The sequence below is a fragment of the Apteryx rowi genome, unplaced genomic scaffold (assembly GCF_003343035.1).
Source record: "Apteryx rowi isolate R43461 unplaced genomic scaffold, aptRow1 scaffold_183, whole genome shotgun sequence".
NCBI classification, from domain to species: Eukaryota; Metazoa; Chordata; class Aves; order Apterygiformes; family Apterygidae; genus Apteryx; species Apteryx rowi.
The window spans coordinates 407,110-427,694 of NW_020448119.1; the positions used below are offsets into that span (position 1 = coordinate 407,110).

General features: G+C 40.7%; 1 protein-coding gene across 1 annotated transcript in view; it reads right to left on the bottom strand.

Moving 5' to 3' along the window:
- SPTBN5 (spectrin beta, non-erythrocytic 5) overlaps nt 1-20,585 on the bottom strand; it is a 100,344-nt gene that overhangs the window by 43,162 nt on the left and 36,597 nt on the right. The window contains 5 exon segments of the mRNA XM_026061676.1: nt 10,613-10,762; nt 12,018-12,221; nt 16,416-16,595; nt 17,769-17,879; nt 19,865-19,979. Coding sequence (XP_025917461.1) covers nt 10,613-10,762; nt 12,018-12,221; nt 16,416-16,595; nt 17,769-17,879; nt 19,865-19,979 — 760 coding nt within the window.

Genomic DNA, 20,585 nt, shown 5'->3' on the forward strand with positions numbered 1-20,585 from the left:
GAAACAATAGAATCAGTGAAACAACAGAAAGGCCAATATTTTCAGAAGAAGCCTGGTAAAAGATACAAGTAAATCTGTGCCTCAGAAACATATATGTGCACAGGAAAAATAACAGTATCTAGAGAGATCTCTCTTGCTTTGCAAAACATTCCCTTTCTGTAGCAGTCTGACAGGGTGTTCTTTATAGGAGTTTCCTCAGCCGCTGCTTTAGAAAACCAGTGATGTCGCTAATTGTCTGGACAGAAGTATTAGATGACTTTTTAACTCCACACAGCATCTTCTAAAGGAGAGGTTTACCCGACGTGATGTATGGGCAGCAGGATCCACACCTACCTGTCGGGGCCTGAGTGCACCAACAGGCCTTGGCAGCCCTGCTGGCCCACTGGCCGGTCCCCCTGTCCCCTGCCCATGGGCCTGGGAGCTCCACTGAGGCTCAGCCCCAGCCCCAGCCCTGCCTGAGCTGCGGCAAAGGCAGGCCTGCACCCAGTCCTTCTCCTGCTGTCCTGACACACTGACCTGTCCTCCTGCATGGACCCCAGACCTCACGCGTTACCTCACCCTCTCACTTTGATCACCAGCCAGTTGACGGACCCTGTCACTGGTGCCAACACCCAAGCCCAGCTCGGGCTGTAGCTAAGAGGACTGACAACCAGACCTAGCCTGACTTTCTGGTTCCTTTTTGGAAGTTGATATAAGAGGAATATTTTGCATATACAGAAAAATACACAGAAGAATACCATGCCCAGTCCAGATGTTCAGACTGCACTACACTAATCCATGATGAGCATTGGAAGAGAAATGAATAAGTGCCATCGCTGTAATCACTGTCAAGGASAGGGGAAGGCCACTGTACAGCAGACCTAAGTTTTTAATAAGTCTGGCACATTAATCATCACGATGCATAAAGAAATACATTATCATTAAAGTCTATTTAATATTACATACAAATGCCACTGGAAGGCAGATATTCTGTCATTCAACTGTTAATTCTTTGATCTATCCTACTATCCTATGAAATTAAGATGAACAATTTTTTAGAGTGTTTTTTGGTTTGGTTTTCTCTAGTGAAGGAAAAACTCCATATTTGTGGGCTATAGGTCTGTCTACTGTACTGCTGTATTATGCCATTTATATTTAACATTGTTGCTGCTAACACTAAGACAAAATGTTGTTGACCTGAATACACTCACTCCTGTTTGTAGTACATATTACCCCAGCATAGCCACATACCACGTCTCTATGCTTGTGTTATAAAAGCTGCTTCAAAGGCATTGGACTTTCTTTGCTGCATATTGTGGATTATCTACCATCTCTGACCAAAAAAAAGTTTTAATTGAGAAACAGAAAATTCCCATAATTTTCCACATACCACTCCAGGACCATTTTCTCAGTAACTGTTAGCAACGAAACTGCGAATTCTGTGATACATGAAGAAATGGTCAGCCCTTAGTTTTCCTGCTCACATATCTGTGGCGGAAGGAAAAGGCAAAGGATATCTACTGGAAAAGATGGACATTTTCTCTGAAAAACTGAATAGAGACATCCGAGAGCAGGGGTGTGGGACAGTGAGTCATAATCAGCTGCCACTGGAGTGCTCAGTGCCTCGCTCCTACTGAAAATCACTATACACAAACAATACTGAGCATTCAGAGCCCCACCTCAGAGCTGTTACCACAGTGGAAAAAGTTCTTCTGACTTCTAAAAGCTTTAGACCAGGCCCTGCAAGTAGAAGCCCTTGCAAAGTTAATACTCCTGGGATCCAGGTTTAATACTGGAAAAGAAAACTGGCGCACAAACTGCATATATTATAGCAGCGGCTATGGCAACACATTTGGAGGAAAGCAGTCCCAGTAGCACTAACAGGGCTACTTGGAGAGTTGATGAGGTAAAAACTTTCCATTCTGCTTTTAAACAGAAATCTTATTACAGCAATTCCTAGAATCAGAACTGCAACATTTTTTCATYGAAGCATTTGTTATACCAATCTGAAAGCAGAATGGAAACTGGCTCCCACACTATGATGTTGGCCATTGGCCAATTACATCATTTTTTTGGCATAGAGGACGGCCTCAAAGAGGTCCCCAAACTCCTACTTTGAATGCGACATGTTAATGTCAAATACAAAGCACTGCATAGCTCTCCTCAGGTAACCTACTAGGGTCTCCTATGGCACAGAGCAGGTATAAACTTTCTTTCAAGTTTGTTTCTGTTACGAATCATGGCCCRTCATCAGGAATTTAATTCTCAGCCACAAAAGCACTGAAGACTTGACCATATAATGCATTCGTTCTTAAATGAAGACTTGCAAAGACACTTAAAACCACAAAATGGACTTGGCCCTTTTTGAAATGGAACATGCAACGAATAACTGAGCTACTAAAAATGCAAGCGCAGAAACAAGCAGTGGTTTCAACTCTACTTCAAATGAAGTTTTTCACTATTTCTGAGCTCACTGTATAGACTCAGCTATGCTGTCATTATGGTAAGACCTCTTACGTAAGAGTTAAGGCAGAATTAAGTAAAAAGTCTTTCTCAAAACAAATGTTCATTTTAAATAAAACAATGCTATATACACACTTATGTGACAGTACAGGCCAGCTCTAATTATTACAGAAACACTGAATGAAACATTTTAGTCATTAGGATAACCATGTTCTCTGGATGCCACAACTTTGCATTCATACAGACAGATTGGAAGCTAACATAGCCCCAAGACTTCTTGTCTTCCAAGAAGTGTCATTTTTATTTCTCTAGAAGAAAAACAATTTTAAGTATTTGTGCGAATCCACTCTCTTCTGCAGCTTCTGTTCTTCACAGTGTAACAAGCTCCATGTATTTTGCCCCCCACTGCCTGTCCTGGGCTTGCTGCTGAGATTGTTGGAACTTTAGTAAAAATCTTTCAGCTCTAAGCACATATCAAAGGCCAGAAAAAGTCAGTTACTCCCAGATTTAAAATGCCTTCACTTAAAGCATGCAGTCGAGTCCAAATTTGCTGCCCAGATAGATGGTAATAACAACAAGGTTTGATCTGACCTTTTTCTGATAAATGTACATACAAAAAWATCAATTAAAAAAAACAAATAAATTTGTTTTAGCAAAGTAAATAAATGGGCTCAATACCGTGATTATATATAGTTCACAGTATTGTTGTACTGTGCTTCATGTCAGTAAAAGTTATGGTTGCAGTATTGTACTCTGTTATACGTGGAATAAAACACAGCAAGTTGTGTGTAAAACAACCTCACAATATCGTTGAGGAATTCTTATGTTACATTTAAAAGTTTTCTTCCCCCCTTCCACTGCATGCTCTCTCTTCTGCATAAGAATATAATTATCTGATATGGACCACTGACTGCAAATATATACGGGAAATGCACAGATAGCAGCCAGTGTTTCTTTTTCCAGAACCACTACAATCCCTTCCTCCCACATATCCCCTCCATCTCCAAAATTCCCAATACCTACCCCTATCCTGTAAGTGGCAGGTATGAAACCAGAATCCTATGCCTTTACAAACCATCCTTAAATATTTACTTATGAAACATTTGTCTGAAGGCAGACTAAATTCTCTTTAACTTCCTTTGGTTTCATTGTTAGAGACGTTGCTGAGATGTCCAAATTTGACAAGCTATGGAGACTAAATTCCCTTCTTTTCCCTTAGGAAAGGGTGGTCTCTCTCTTTTTCTAAGGAAAAAAGTAATTTCTTTCTACACACTTAAATATCTTGGCTTTTGAAAACAAGGACTACTTTTAAAAGTTACAAAACCAGGAATTAACCATTTAGAAATACAGCACAATCTGACAAATGAGCAAATGAAAACAGTGAAACAGAAAAATCTAAGAAGAACTTCACTGAGGATTTGCCCCAGGTCCCAGACTGACTAGCAAAGAGGAAGAACAGTCCTTGGCTCTAAAGTCTTGAACCTTCAAGTGCTGAGCACTATGGCCCAGTTATGCAAAACATGTAAGTACATGCTTAGCATTAAGCATGCCATGTCAACAGGACTACTCAAATGCTTAAAACGAGACACTAGTGAAGCACTTTACTGGATCAGATGAGAGCACTCAGCTTCATTTAGGATGGATCAAGTGGTAACTGCAGCCTTGGTGACAGCAGAACAAAAGTAGCTTTCCGATTGTCCTGTAAGTCATCTCTAGGTAGGGGGAACACAGCAGGAAGAATACAAGAAGGAATCCACATGGCTTGATTAACACAACTTAAAAATCGTGTTTGTGAATGTTCCTAGAATGGAATGGAAATCTTCACTACTTTCCTCCCAGATCCAAAAGAGGCAATGTTGACAGCAATAGATGGACACCATGCCCTCTCTCTGGCTCTGTGAGTTGAAGACATTGCGTGAGCTGGTATCTTTGTCAAAAGGTTGTCAGGGCATACACTTTCCACAGTGCATGCTTCCTGGGAAGGCCTCAAATCAGATGTAGCCCACTGCTGTTGGGTAGAAAGCAGTCCTGAGCAGCAAACCGGATTCACTGACAGAGAGAGGCCAGTGCCAATTCCCACAGGGTGAAGGGGCGGACCAGCTATATCTGAATCATGTGTTTTGATAAAGATTGTTGGACTTGGGCTTCTTCTAAATTCTCTTACCACCTGGATAGGCATAGTAGTCCAAGGAGTGGCAAGTATCAGGGTGATTTTGGAAACCTTGTGGTGAGCATGTGTTAACCCATCACATGGAGACTTCCGAGACTCTATCCTAGGTGAAGGGTGGTTCTGAAAGACAAGCAGCTCTGGATTTAAATCCTTGCTCATGACCTCATTCCCACTAGCTGAATTTTCTCTTCCAGTCAGGACAGTGGGGGACAGCCATATGTCTCTGGAGACAGTCTGCTGGGGAAGTCCAGGACACTTGGCAGAGGAAGTCACATGAAATCTTGTGATTTGAAGGGCTGGAGACCCACCTGAAGAGAAGCCTGATTTTGATTTCCAGGATCCTGTTGGGAGACCTGCAGGACTTTCAGACACCTTTTCTAATTGTGGCATGAGGAGACTTGAATGAACATGATTCTTTCCATGGGAATCTGCTCGAAAAGGCTTTACTGTCAAGCTGCAAGTTGAAATATAGAGCTTCATTGAAGCATGGAGGTCTGGCATTTGGACGTTGCACTGGCTATAGCCTTGTTGCGGTGGAACATAATTGCAAGGTGCTAGAGGTCCACGCAGATTTCTGCTGCAGAGTGTTGAAACAGCTGGCATTGCAGACAGATCAACGTCTAGGCGTGATGTCCAGCTTGGTGGAGCTTTGTAGGAAAGAACAGCAGAGGGCAAAGTCACAGCAAGCTTCAAGGGATCATTTTTATCAGGAGAAATACGACGAGCACTTTTATCTCTTTCTGAATGTTGCTTGTAAGATGCAGGTGTTGACCAAGTGCCAGACTCCCCATATCCACTGCCCTGAGTGTTTCTGGGAGGACTGGAACACCTCGATGTCACATCAGAAGGCTTGACACAATGACTAGCGTTTCCCGAACCTTTCCTCCTGTGTGTGTGTGCCAGGACGACATCTAGCTGTGTGCAGTAAGCTCCAGAAGACACACTGCTTGGTGGTGAGCTGGCATTTCCTGGAGTGATCGCTGCAACTGCTTGATCAGCAGGAAGACACCACGCCGATGCTGGCATCTTTTGGAAAGGCCTGTCCCGCACAACAGATTCAAAAGGAGGAGGTGGGGTCATTCTGCTGGAAGACAGCATCACTTCCGCCGTGGAGACATAGATGGGTGCAGATGAAAGTTTGCAGTGATGGCCCCCACATGACATTCTGCAGCTTAGTCCTAAACGGTGCAAAACCAAAGCCACAAAAACTTGTCTTTCCCCCTGTTTTTAAAACCAATGCCTGATCCTTTTTCCTTTGGCACTGGAAATTTCCATTCTTCCTCTGAAGCAAAGGAATGAGAGGTTAATAAACATTCTCCAGGAGGAAAAAAAAAAAAGATATACCAAAAAAATCCACATTCAAAATAAAAAGCACAGCTCTTCTAGGACTGCCACTGCCACCACTGCCTATCACATCTGCAAAGTGATATGAGAGTGGGATGGGCGGAAAGATAAATTACAGAGCATGAGGCTCTGCTCCCTGAGYGTTCTGACAGTGAGACTGCAGACAGAGGAGGAGGGAGCCAAAAATGCTTGCCAGAGACAGCCTGTGAACTTGCTGTTATTTCATCTGTGAAAAAAATGAAAGCAGCTAACCTGAGCAATGCATCTGCTGCTGTGAAAAGATTAGAATGGAGCAGTGTACAGGGTGCTGCTTCTGCTCAAAACAAAACTGTTTTTTTATTCCTTCGCTCTTTCAGCTGTTGTTTGTCAGCACTCAGAATGGCAAGATCTCAGATCGTAGGTCTTAGGAGAGTTTCCTACAACAGTTCCATGCAATGGCACAACTGAATTCATAATAAAAAAATAAAAAAGATAGATATTTGCCTAATTTTCTCCACATGTACTCTATTTTCTTTAGCACAGAACAATCCTAGACTAAATTCTGCAGAAATCCTTCGAAGATTTAAGTAACTTGGATGTAATATAAGATGCTGGCATGAAGTCAAACCTGTCACACTGGCACGAAGAACGAATAAGAGAGCAGCTCTTAGTAGCAGTTCTTAGTTTAAAACACGCCAGTGCTACCTCACTCCTTCCCCTATTCCTTGCTGCTAGGAGAGACTCGCTCAAAGGCATATGAAGTTTGTTCTGGATAAATAGGACCTGATAGTTATGGGATGACAGAAGCTGCTTTCTTACACACATATTTTGCAGATGTGCAACTGCGAAATGCACATGATTGAGCATTGCCCCAAACACAAAAGTCAGAAGAAACACAGGGGATGGAGAGATTGCTTATATTTGTTTGCCTGATGGGAATCCTTTTTGAATGCATGTTTGCTTCTGTCCATTCTGAAGGCAGCAAAGGACAAAATTCCCATTGGGAAAGTGATTTGGAAGTCTTCAATTGATGTCTGGGCTGAATACTTTTCCAAAACGCATTTAAAGGACTGCTTTCCTACCCTCCTGCCAGTCTCTCTGGGAGCAAGGTCTGCATCACTATGCAGCCACATTTTAACTCCATATAGTAGTAACAGAGATCCATCCAAAAGCAACAGATTCCTCTTCCACTTGTTCTTAAAATGCAGAGAAATAAAATACAAATTGGGAATAGAGACCCTCAGTTTGTTGTCAGATTATAATCACTGACCCATAAGGCAGATGGTGCCTGCTGGAAATGACAGCTTTGCACTCCTTGCTATTTCTCCCTCATTCAGGTGGGAGTCCTGCAGTGTGGGAATAGCCTGTGTGAAGAACTATCACACAGAGATGAGAGAACAAAAGCAATGTGAGATATTCTAGAATACAGGAGTTCTAGCTGTAGAGGAATCAGAACAGTGTTCGTGTTTCTATTCACAGCCAGGCTGATGCATTGCATATTAAGGAAGGAGTGGAGTCCAGAAAAAGGTAATTCATTTCTGTTCCTTCATTAACAGCAGTAAATGTGCCTCTTCTTGCAATAATTTTCTTTCTTTATTGATGCTACCCTATAAGTTCCTTTAAGGTATAGCTGAATCTGGATGTAAACACATTTAGCCTCTGGCTCAGTCCAGCTTTTCAGCCTTGTGACAGTCCAAACCTGCACCTCTCCATGTTTATACTCATTGTGGACTTGCACAGCTCTGGATGACATGGGACATTGAGGTGATCTCCAACACAGCCAGGTACCAAGTCAGTAAAAGCAACTTAAAGACAGCAAAAATGAGATTTAAAATGAGCAAGGAGCAGTGGTATTTGTGAAATACAGTTGAGATGTGCTTTCACCAACAGTCTTTAGCTACGAGGCAAGCTGATGTCCCTGGGCAGCTGCCTTTTCTTCATGGCATTTTAGTTCAGTGTCAACTGTAGGTTAAAACCAAGACGACCAGAATGGACATCACAGGATTGAGTCATCATGATGAAGGAAAATGAGTAATTCCTGGAATAAAAGCTGTTAGCGATACTGGGCTAACTGGTGCATCAAGCAGTAGTGAGCGTCCAAACTCATCCTGAGAGCTCACAGCTCATCGAGGATCTGTTTCTTTGTATCCTTGGCTATGAAAAAATTGAGTATCTCCTCTTCCCATACATTTCCTAGATTAAATTCAAGCACAAATCCGTAATGGTCTCTTCTAGGCATAATGATACGTGGGTGGTGGTAGCAACTGTGTTGGTGAAAAAGGAGACGTATGCCTGACTGCGATCTTCATATTACAAACCTGGAAATCTGTAGTGTTTTATAATCTCTCTGATAAATCTCAGGTAGATACTTGGTCACTGATTTCCTTATCAGAGACGTTTGTTGATATGGTGCACATCACAATGACCTGCTTTTCTATTTTATAAAACTAACTCTGTGAGCACACAACTGTAATTCTTTACATGCATCATTCTTCCTGACCATAAGATAGCATCTGTGCAAGAAGGYGTTGGGAGTGACAGCCAAGTATCCACAATCTGCTTTTGAACCTTGTGAATACTTATGCACATGAATAAAAACAATAGGGTACCGGACACCTTGGAAGTTCATAAAGAAAACACTGCTAGAGAAAGATTCTGAAAACAGAACTGCCCCTCACACTCCTCAAGGTCACTGTCTTCATTCACAGGCTTTGATCTGGCAGGAGAGACTTGCAGTAGTGGCAGGTGCTCTGGCTGTTCTGAGCAAGAGACTTTACCCAGGCTATGATGGAGACCCTCCCCTTTTATGGCAGTCTACTTTGCAGCATATAGCAATGGAAAATTCAGCTGAGTAAAGAAGTAATATGAGGTGCAGTTTAACCGTACAGGATGTGCCAGGGGCATACTAGAATTGCCAGGTGCAACCCCTTTGATRTAAGAGTAATATAATCTTTTGCGACCAGGAATCATGACTGAGGGCAAAAAGAAACACAGGCCCTTAGCAGCTATGCTGCATATTCACCTCTGAGGTATATAATGCAAAACAGATGCTGTATTCAGTGTCCCCCCATGTTGGCTGATCTCGATTTCATGATAGAAAGAATACAGTGGTCAAAATTCTGCGGCACTTACATTTTTCTGATGATGTTACCCATATAGGAGCTTAGCAATGATGTATCACTGCTTGGTAGGGAATGAAGCTAGATATTATGCAACTTGTGCCATATGTTAATTAAGAAACAAATTAAAATTGTTAACTGACAGGACTGTGTAAGATTTTACTCCAAAAACTTGAAGCTAGAAGAAACTCTCCTGGTTTCAAGTTTGAACACAAACTCAGGGTACAGGCCATATTAGCCAAAGGTGCCACATGTTGGGAATTCTGAAGATATATGTTTCCTGCAGTCAGCGAGAAGGAAAAGGCCCGTAGGTCCCAAACAGTTAAGTATCACTGCATAGCACAGTTCAGGGTCACTTTTCCAAAAGGTTTAGTGCCAGTGGAAAAGCACTGGTGGGAATCAAAGTCCGGAACAAATCTGGAGCCATTCTTTCATGCTGCCACTCATCTGGAAGAATTAAGAATGATTTTTCCATAATAAGAAATGACCCTAAGGTACTAACTTTCTGCAGTTGTGCTTCAACTGTTCAGTTCGGCAACCTTCAAACCACCAATTTGGTCAGCATGCCAAGGTTCAGCACAGCTACTGCAATCTATCAGTCTATGAATTTGCACAGAGCATCTGGAAAGGACATCTGAATTCTACACTCATAGATTTGTGATAGCAAATGTCAGACCTCAAGCAGGAACTATTTTAAATAGTTTCCATGAATCCAGGAAAGGGCAGGAAAGAGAAAAGATAATTTAATATTGGTGAGAAAATATATTTCAAGAGCTGTGAAACGATACTACAAGGAATATCCTTCAGTCTCTTTGCATTAATGATGTTAGCCTGCTCTTTTCATGACTTCACTAGCTCACTTTTACTTACTGCATCAAACAGAAGCAACTACTCCTCACAGTCAAATTCATTCATAGTCTTTCTCCCTATTGCTATCAATTTGCCTGSATAACTGAGAAGTCTTTTCCTGTACCTGAACAACTCACACTGTCAACATCAATTTTCCACTAGCTACATTTCCTCAACACTACCCCCTCTGCCTTGGGGATGTTTACAGCAACACCTGAAAAGCAATTTCCCTACCCTCCTTTGAACCCTTCTTTACAATTTCCTTTTTCTCTGAAGCCTATGAAACAATTTGTCAATGGTTAGGCAGTGGTATGTCGAAATCTCTGCTTGTCATGCTGACTAATACTGTACCATTGTCTTCCCCTTCTGCCATGGCTCTTTGAGTTCATCTGCTACCTCTTAGGTTATGTTTATATGCAAGAAATTATCTTTGAGGCAAGGATCATCTTTTTGTTTCTCTTTTTTCCCCCCATAAATCAGGGAGGGGTCTTGGTACATTTCTACAGTCTCCAAAGTGATACCACAATGCAAATAATAATAATAATAATAATAATAATAACAACAACAACAATAATAGAATGAGTATCTTGTCTATATCCAGATCCAAGGATTTTAAGTTGCAGTTGAATAGTAGTGCCACTTTTAGCCTGGAAGAGTACACCTGATTAAAGAGTTTAACTGCTTATTTCAAATTTATAAATTCACTTACTTCCTGTGAGTTCAGGAGCATGTCCAGGTGATCCCAATCTTTGTAGAACATCTGTTCTTCATGTATTTTCTCCAGCCACTCCTTCTTCTGTTTCCATTCATTGTATACATTTTCCTTCTCTTCCAACAGTGCCTGTAGCTTCTGCTGAATCTGAACACAATACCCAAAGAAAAACTCTGGTTAGTCTTCATATCCCATGGGACCAGGTAAGGTGGGAGGAGAAAAGATCAGGTAGAGCTGGATATAAGTCACTTAAATGGCACTTCAGCCAAAACTATCAAACAAAGAAAAGCAGAACAAATTCTAGCACTTTTATGTAGGCAGACAGATAATCAGAGAGGTGGCTCATCTCAGGAATGGAGGAATGCTTGTTACAATGTTTATAGCAGTCCAAGCCAAGTGTCAAAGAAGGAAGTGTTCCTCAAGTGCACCTTCTAGAATCATATCCTAATGCTCCTTTATCTTTAGTCGTAACAGCACAATTATATCACCGTAAACTGTGATACTTAAATAAGTTATTGGCATAGCAGATTCTGCCAATCAGTGAATATGTATCACAATGTTAGCCTTCATGTAATTTCAGCTTTCAAACTGCATATATTCACAGACTTCCTTCTATAAATGACTTCTTTCTCTGCATTTTTCTACAAGCAAAGGATTTTACAGTCAGAAAAAATCCTGGTTACTTTAGGTATACATTGCAATATTTAATGAATACTCAGGAAATACCTTGGTCAGACAGGAGAGTAATTTTTATGAACTCTGCTCTGCTTTCTGAAGGTATTCAAGAGACATACTATTGAATTGTCAGGGGTGACATAAACTAGCAGGTACTTATATTGCAAAAGAAATAATACTATGAAAATTTTAGAAGCTACTTGTCTCGAGTAAGCTTACATTTTGGTTTCCATCTTTCATGTCTGGGGAATTAAATACACCAGCATAATTCACTAGTGCAGAAAATGTTGCAGTTAGTCTTTACACTCCCTGATATTTTTGAATCTTTTCCTTCTTTGATTGAGATGTCTTTGTCCAGTGTGGTCTGGTGTGGATATAGTACTGTAACGTGCAGGAAAGAATTTGTGTGAAAACCTAGTTTGGGAAGTGGGTAAAAATATCTCCATTGGTCAGAACATATCAAGCTTCTCCAAAAACAGCAGCTTTGCTGCCATGGGCACTCAGGGCACTTCAGCACTCATCTACTGCTGAGGTAGGAAATGGAGCTGATGTTTTCTGTGTCCAAGCTAGATAATACATTAAGGCAAATGTAGATCGTGCATATGGATACGTGAGAGTGTTCACATAGATGTGTACATTTACAACATTATACAGTACAGAATGATAGTTACACTGGTGCTAAGCAGTTGAATATCTGTGACTTTGAACTCAAATGTGTTTCAATTACCTCTCTTGTTCTTATTTTCTCATCTTGCAAGAGTGACTGTCCTAGCTGTGCAACATGATTATATTTCTCTTCTYGTGCTTCAATCTCTGCCAATAGCTGTTGATGCTGGGTAAGTCTCAGGCTGCTAGTAGATATGTCCCGAATGGTCTCCTTGGCTTTCATTTCCCTTATGATTTCTGCTGCCCAGGAGAAATAGTCCCACACCTGGAACCCAAGAAAATGCGAAAGATGAGGTTAGATCTGAAGCTTGGGTTATTGGACAGTAAAATCAAAACCCCACTGTTCACCTCCAAGTGAATAATAGGTAATAAAATTGCAGATAAAAAGGAAATTATTTCGTTAGGGCTGATAGCCCCCTTATGAATTTATTAAGGGAGGACAACATGACTACAGAAATTTCTACATACTGTGTTAAAAAAAATCATATACATTATTTGTAATGTCATAACCATAAACAAACTGTGTCATATMATATCAGTGACAAAAAAATATTATTTATTGCCCTTTAATCCATCATTTCTTAAGTGCTTTCTGGAGTTATTCCTTCTCAGAGGATATAACAATATATCACCCTACTTTTCTATGCCTTAGCTTAGACTAATACATGTCCATTTAAAACTCAGGTTGTATACATATTCGAAAATGAAAGACAGGAGTGAGAATTGTCAGGTGAAAGAAAAAWGAGCTCACTCTAATAGAGGTGGAAAAATGCAACTATAGAGCAGGAAAAATTGGTTAAGCATATCAGATATGCAGTTTCAACTCCTGCTTTGTGGAACTATGTGACTGAGGTTGTCACAGAATGCAACAAGGATGTACTGCTAATATACGTTCAAACTCTGACAAACCAATAAACACACATACATTTACAATATCTGAAAATGTCTGAAGCATTCAGCTGAGGCAATTATTAGTAAGAAAATTCTCAAACAAAACCCCAAGGATTGTTCCTACTTTTTAACTGAAGAAACTTGTGCAACTAAAAATAATTTGACATTTTTTGTGTGTTATTTTCTGCACTTGATTTATAGCACCTTTACCAGCCTGCTTATTTTTGGCATCTCATTTGAATCTGTAATAAATAGGTGTTGCCCTCTTATATGTCACTTGGTAAAAATAGGACACCAAGGGAATGTACAGGGGATTGTATGGGATGATTAATTAAGTTTTGTTATACTTTAATTGTGTCTGGATTATTTGAACTGAGGTAGTAAATGGTCTTTTAGATTTCTACTGTATTTTAAAAGACTGTCACAGGCAACCAGTGCTAAAGAAAAATGCTCTTTTATTGCAGAAAGCTAAAAAAAAATATCTCTCTGGTGAATGGTTGCTGGTTTTTCCACTGAAGGAAAATACGTAATGGAAATAGCTTCTTGCCTGTTCCATTTTATCCATAGATTTTATCTGTATTATTAAAATTTGGTACAGTTTAAAGCTGGCTAGTGAACCATCGTTCTGGAAACAAACATTTTCAGAAAAGCACCACAACATTGAACCTGTCCAGCTTGGGGTTCTGAGAGTTTAGGTTTTAAAGCAAGATGCTTTTTTCTTAAAGTCAGGTAACACAGCTACTATGTGACTCTTCCTAGTGACTGTGGTCCTTTTAAATGGGCCCAACTAGTGCACGTGTGTTGGCATCATTTTGATTTGCAGAACTGTAATTCATGTAGAGCTGGATGTCACTGAAGACACTGACATTGCACTTGGCACAGTGCAAATGTCTAAGACTCCCTGAGATTTAAGCTAAGCATTAGGAAAAAATCCATAAATCTCAGGATATTTAATGCAATGGAACAAGTCAGGAGCCAACAAGAGGTTATTGGACTGCCACTGACAGCAACATTTAAGGATAGACTAGGCATCTGTCTGCAAGAAACTCCTAAGCAGAGCCAGACTGAGACCATGGAGATCCTAGCACAAACTTCAGAGCAAGAGCCTCAGACCATTCAGCAACACTTTAAGCATAATTCGAAATTCTGATTCCTTCACAGAGTTTCTTGCAAGATTTGGAGCCCTCTGCTGTTGCTGCCTGCTGTCAGGTATGACCAGCTCTGCTGTTTAGTCAGAGTGAAATCATACTTGATGGGAAGCAAGGAGATACACTAGATGATTGTGCAGAATTCTCATTTCATGCAAAGATCTGCAGATGTTTCATTTTTGTTCTGCTTTTTAATCCACGTAAAATTGCATAATGGAAAAGCCCTATGGGCTCTGCATGTGAACAAAACTAATGAAAAAAATATACTGGGCAGCTGTGCCTAACATTAAGTAACTTTGTGGACCTCTTGGCACATCTGAAAGAGGAAAGTGAGCAAAGCTGCCTCTTGCGCTCAGCAGTTTAGAGGATGTTCTGCAGCAAATGTGCTCTAACCTACCCTGGAGCCACTGAGATTCTTACAGCCATTAGAGGTGACTGGATAATCCTGTCTTGTCCCATCTGGGCAGAAAGATGAAGTCACAGAACTTGCCAAACCATTTCTCCACTTTTGGGGCAATTATTGTCAGGAAAGGAGGTTAAAACTGAGAGGATCAGAAATATTTCTTGTCAGCAGACTGGCACCAAAGAAACAGGGAGATGCTTGGGGCATAATTTCATCTGGACATGTCACTGGGATTGCAGTCACCTGGCTTTTGTCATTTTGTTTTATGATGTTAAGAAAATGCTTTAATGACGGTACAATCTTCTCTGTTAAATACTGATGGATTTGTACATTATATATACTGTTTATTGCTTGTAAAGTTACCAATGCACATGAGAGGATGCATTTTGCCAGCGTAAGCAATGGTTATAGGTTTTCCATTCAGATAGGATGCATTACAGATTTCAGACAAAATTCAAACCAGGGATGTTTGTACTGTCTACAATTCCAGCAACAGAAACAAAAAAAGCACCTCACCAACAGGACATCTTCTATATGAAGTCAGTAACTAAACATATGACATCAATTTTGAAAAAAATCAACACCAAAAAGAACTCTGAGTGACTGTGTTTTAATGGACAAATCCATCAAAGTATTGTCTCCTGATGAGGCTGCCCCCAGGCTGAAGACTTCCRGAAGCTAATATATATCAGAAGAATACATATGAGAAGAAGCTTGCCCTGTACTTACAGTCTTCCCTAGACGTCCGCTTTGGATCACTGTCAGAAAGAGGATACTGGGCAGATGGACCTTTCACCTACATTTGTAAAATTACTCTAATTTTCCTGAATTAATGTTCTAATTTATTCTATTTCCTTCTCAACATGTTTGCACAAGAATTTTTCATAAAATGAAGTCTTAACAGCTAAAAAGAAAATTTCAGAAAACAAAAAGTGTCATGAGCATCCTTTACCTTTAGCTAGACTTAGAGCTTTAGACTTAAAGTGGATTAAYGTAATGCACAGAAGCCTCTCATGCTAACACAAAGGGATCATGTCCGATCTATTGTGGTCCTGCTCCCAGGTCACACCCTTAAGACAAAAATATGGGAGGTTTCACCCAGGGAACACACCCTGGCTATTCTCTGCTTTCTAGAAACCATGGAAACAGTACATGAATTACTGCAGCTTGGAGGCATATTTAATTGACACCAAAGTTATACTTGGAACAGCCGAAGCATAGGATAACCTGAAGCACAGGAATACCATAGTCAGCATTCATATCACAAAGGATTGGTTTCCCCCGCTCATATCTTATATGGTATTTGATAAAAGGGGGGCCCTCACAGTTTTGTACCTGCCACCGTAGTACTTGCAACAATAATCCACTAATTTACGATACAGTAACAACTGACTTCGCTGAAACTGTTGTCATTCACTTAGTTTTCCATGGCCTGCTGAGTTCTTTGGAGAGACAATTACTGTGTCTTGCAGTTAATAATACTGTGCTGATATATGTAAGTCACTGCGTTTAAGTAAATTGAGAGGTTACTGCTATGACGCAGCAAAGACCAGTGAGTTGCATTTAATACATTTTATGAAGTTAACTGAAGATTACTGCATGCACTGGATATAGAATAAGCTTTGAAAGAGAGAGGGAGAGAGACAAAACAAACTTTTGGACATTATAAATAGGAAGTTGATACCTATTTTTATTACTCTTATTCAGTGGGAGTTGCAGGGCCTTTGAAAATTAGGTCCATCTACCACTATTCCTGCAAAGGGATGACCACCTCTGACAGCTGTCAAATAACTCATACCCTATTGGACACAAGCTTCCCTTACTCTAAGAGGTAAAAGATCCTTATCCTCTAACACCTTTCTAAATAGCTGCAAGCACTTAAATACTAGGTGAATAACACAGACAACTCCTGCAACCTTTCACATCAATCTTTGCAGCTCAGAAGTCCACCCATGATTGACACACACTGAAGGCAGCTTTCCCTGTGTGCCAAAGGACAGAAGGTAGAAGTGCTTACATGTGCTTGAAACTGGTAAAGCTTGTACGCTTGTTCCAGAAGTTCCTTGCGCAGTTCCACTTTTGACTTCAGGGCCTTCCAGTTTGTCGCTATTGCCTGCTGCTTTGCTTTCAGGTCTGCCACCTGTTTCTTAGAGCAGTGGGCCAGCACATGATCTGCAGAGTGAATCAGCTCCTGCAGCTATACACAGGGAGGAAAGAAGAAGGTAGGAGAGTCATAAAGATCCAGCTAACATTACAAAAATGATGGCAAGGGCTAAGTTACCTGTACATGACACTACAATTCAAGCAACGTGCTCAGACCTGTTTTTCCATGCTAAACAAAAGCTTCCCTCATTTCAGTTCTATGGAATAACAGTGACATCCAGTGTTTGCTAGGGCTCATCACAGCAGCAATTTTCAAATAAGCAGATAGGTTTTGTTTCTTTTTTCTRCCATACCATTTACCAAAATGGGATCCTCACAAGAATATACTACAAAACTAATGCAAAGAATAGCTACCCATACTTTGTTTTCCCTGCTGTTTAGAGTAATTGTGACTACATTCTCTTCACGCATATCTCATGCTCTTTTACCTTGAAAAATAACAAGCACCTGATGGGATCCATTTTTATCTGCCATAAGGCCAATATATCAGGCCACTGATAAATGATACTGGGATAACTACTTTAGTAATCTCAATATAACGCATGCTGTGTTAACTCTAATGTTGCATTTGTTAAAGGGATAAAGAGAAAACTGTATTGATTTTATTGGTCTAGCTGAAGCTAAGTAAATTATTATATAAGAGGAAGCTTTCTAAGCAACAGCTGTTCTCATGAGCTCATGTTTTTCACAAGTTTGTATAACAAGCCCTACCCTTCTCTTCTTTCTCACAGTCCAATCTCTAACCCTCTAAACTTGTTGAAATTCTCAGACTGCTCCCCCTCCCCTTCCTTCTGTAGTCCCCTGTAGTCAGTTCTTCATTTTGTGTTCAATAAATATTGAATCTCTCTGCACATAGAACAGATTCTGGATTTTTCCTTGTATTTACCCAGAATGCTTTGAACAAAGGGGTAAACATCAAAAAGTKTGGTATAATCATACACTTCAAACAGTGATCAGAAGCATTCATGTGAATCACTTCAAAAGTCAGCACTCATTATAACATGTTCCCTTTTTTTAAGGTTTTAAATGATCCACTTCATCATTTCCATCAGACCTTGAACATACTATAAAAGTAGAAGACTCTGAGGAAGACCTTTGCCTTTTCCAGGCTCTTACAAGTAAGTTCATAATAGCAAATTATTACTATGATTGTACTGAAAACCTGGATTTTGGCTACACATTAAAGATCATGAATGACTTTCATTACCTGCTGCTTGTTTCCAGCAAGCTCATGCTCCAGGGCCACGTGGTTGCGGAGCTGGGTTTGCACACCCCTCATGTCCTTAGCAATGTCATCTGGAATACTTTTGGATTTTTCCTAGCAAGGAAAAAATCAGTGCAAGCTTTGTCACTTAATGCTTCCAAGCAAAACACACTAGAAGTCTACTTTAGTCATTTTGTGTAGTGTTCTACGTACTGCACAGGTAAGGACTACCTTTCTGGGTTACTCAAGAGGGAAGCCAGAAAAATCTGTCCTAGCACATCTGTCCTTACTTTAGTAAGTATGTCAGTGATTAAGCTACTCAGCTGGGCTGTGAGAGACCAAGGTTCAAGTCTTTTCTTGGTTAGGCAATGCATGAAAAAGTCTTACAAGTCTTGAGTTGGGAATCTATCTTAAATAGCTATTGCAGTAACCATTGGTGAACTCTTAAAGTAGCACTAAAAACYAGTAGTCTCAGGCCATTCTTTGGCAGGCATGTGGACCATTTGTGAACCACCTTTACATACAAATTTACTTATACCTGCTCAGGAAAGATGAGTTTAAAAAGGGACACATGCAAAGAAGGATTATTGTAAAGATGAGAGAAACTGAGAGACCATCATATAAGAGGAGACTTAAACATTTATTTAACTCAATAAAGATTCTGAGGAGCATATAGCTGTTATGCAGACATGCACTGGCAGCACAGCAAGGAAAAAGAAAGGCATTTCAGCTGGAAGACAACACTGTCACTAGAATAAAATGGTTCAAAATTTGCTTCAGGTCAGTTTAGGTGAAAATTAGAAGAATATTTCCAACYATTAGAGAAGAACATTTCTATAACAGATTCACGAGCAGGTTTGGGGGCACTAACAATGCATATTGTTAAAGTTGTAAAAGGAGATGCATGGTATGGTTGCCTACGATATGATAGTATTGGACTTGATCACTTAAGAGGTATCTTCTAGTCCTATGTTCCTGTTGGAAATGACATTCTCTGCTAGACATCTCAGCAGCGGACACATGAAAGGATGGACAGGATGACYGAATTGCTCTCTCACTTAGATGCAAAGCTTATTAACAGGATGAGATGCGAGAAGTGTGAATTGTCACTGCCTGAGCCAAACCCAGCACAGGGATAAACTAAAAGCTGGTCTTTGGAGTGTTTCTGAAGTATCACTTGTCACAGTCACAGAATTAACTATTGAAATATTGAAGTTAAATATGCACCAGGTTCTGAAAACTCCAGGTGGCGTACAGTGAAATACATGACATTTGCTTTTCCATTTACAACAGGGAAAGAAAACAGGAATAACATAGTTGAATAGGGCAGCCTCTGCCAGCACAAACAAGTGGAAAATCTACTGCCTATAACCTAACAAAGCCCTGTTGCCTTGCGCAGAGTGGAGGCTCTGATGGATCACCTCCTCCTATACACATCTCCATTAGAGTGATCCCACCTTCCAGTATAGCAAGGATATGGTTTCTCATTAAATTCTTTGGGATGCGCAGATAAAATGAAAGCCTGAAGATTTTCACTGAGACTTCTCCTCCTGTCCTTCTGTGACTGTTTGAAGTTATTGCCAATAYTGGGCACCAGAACAGAGGAAAAGGAGTCATTTTTGGCCCCACTTCCGATATCAGGTCACATGATTGCCTGACATCCTCCTAGGCTACTGGTCACTGTAATCCAAACAAATGCTTTTTTCAAGAGAGTTCTTTCTTCAGTGCATAGAGGCCAACGGTGTAAAGGAAGGAGCACAATGAGTCAGTGAACAGTTTTTTAATCTGACTTGATGACTGGAAACAACATTACTATATGTATTACACTGTGAGACAATTTAGTTCAAGGCCTGGTCACTCAGCTTCTCCCACAAATAAGCAACTCTAACTGGACTTAGTTTCACCAGTGGTCTCATGAACTGTCAAGCCAGGCACCTAAGGATGACCCAGGAAATTTTGAGAACCTTGTGTAAGATGCAGTTTCTTACTGAGAATACATAAAAGCCAGCAGTAGGCATGCTGAAAATGATAAGAATACTCTACAAATTAAGTTGAAAGGAAAGTTCTCACTATTGTAGGTTTTCCCCATGTTTTTTTACCTCAATATGGGCCAGAGCATCTGTCAGGTCTTGGTAACACTTGTGAATCGTTTCAGCATCTCTTAGTTGCTCACCTTGTAATCTGGTAATTTCCAATAGCTCCTCCCAGRAGTTCCTACAAAAGAGGATGGGGAGAGGAAGCGTGTAAACATGCAAAATAGGAGTAAGTGAGATTAACAGTCTGAAGAAAGCTTAAAAACAAGACCTCCTCTTATTTTGTTTTTTCAGTCCTGCCATTAAGTTCTGTCAAAGCAATTCTCTGAGGGGCAGAACATGTCCCTCGCCTTATTCTGTCCATGTCCTCCTCTCTGCTCCAGGTACTTACATGGATGCCCCTATGTAAAGATGCCCCTCTCCAACATGCCCTTCAGGATTCACATGCTACAACCTGATACAACTACATGGGAGAAGGGGAGGAAGATAGCGAGGTAGATGGACTCCTGGATGAAGCACATATATGTGCTCTAAGAGGGGGATAACAATTCCTCTCCTGCATGAGGCTGCCTCCCTAAAACTTCCACACCAATCCAAACACCAAACAGATGACCAAGCCAGACCTTCTGTTGAGTTCCACTGCCAGAGTCAAGACAGTCAGCAAATGCTGCACCTGCCCAGCAGTACACCTGACACCACGGGATTTGGGGATTTGCCAAAGGCAGCAGCAGGCCTTCTCCTCCTCTGCTGCTGCTGGTCTCTGGCTTCTTGAGATGTGGCACTAGGA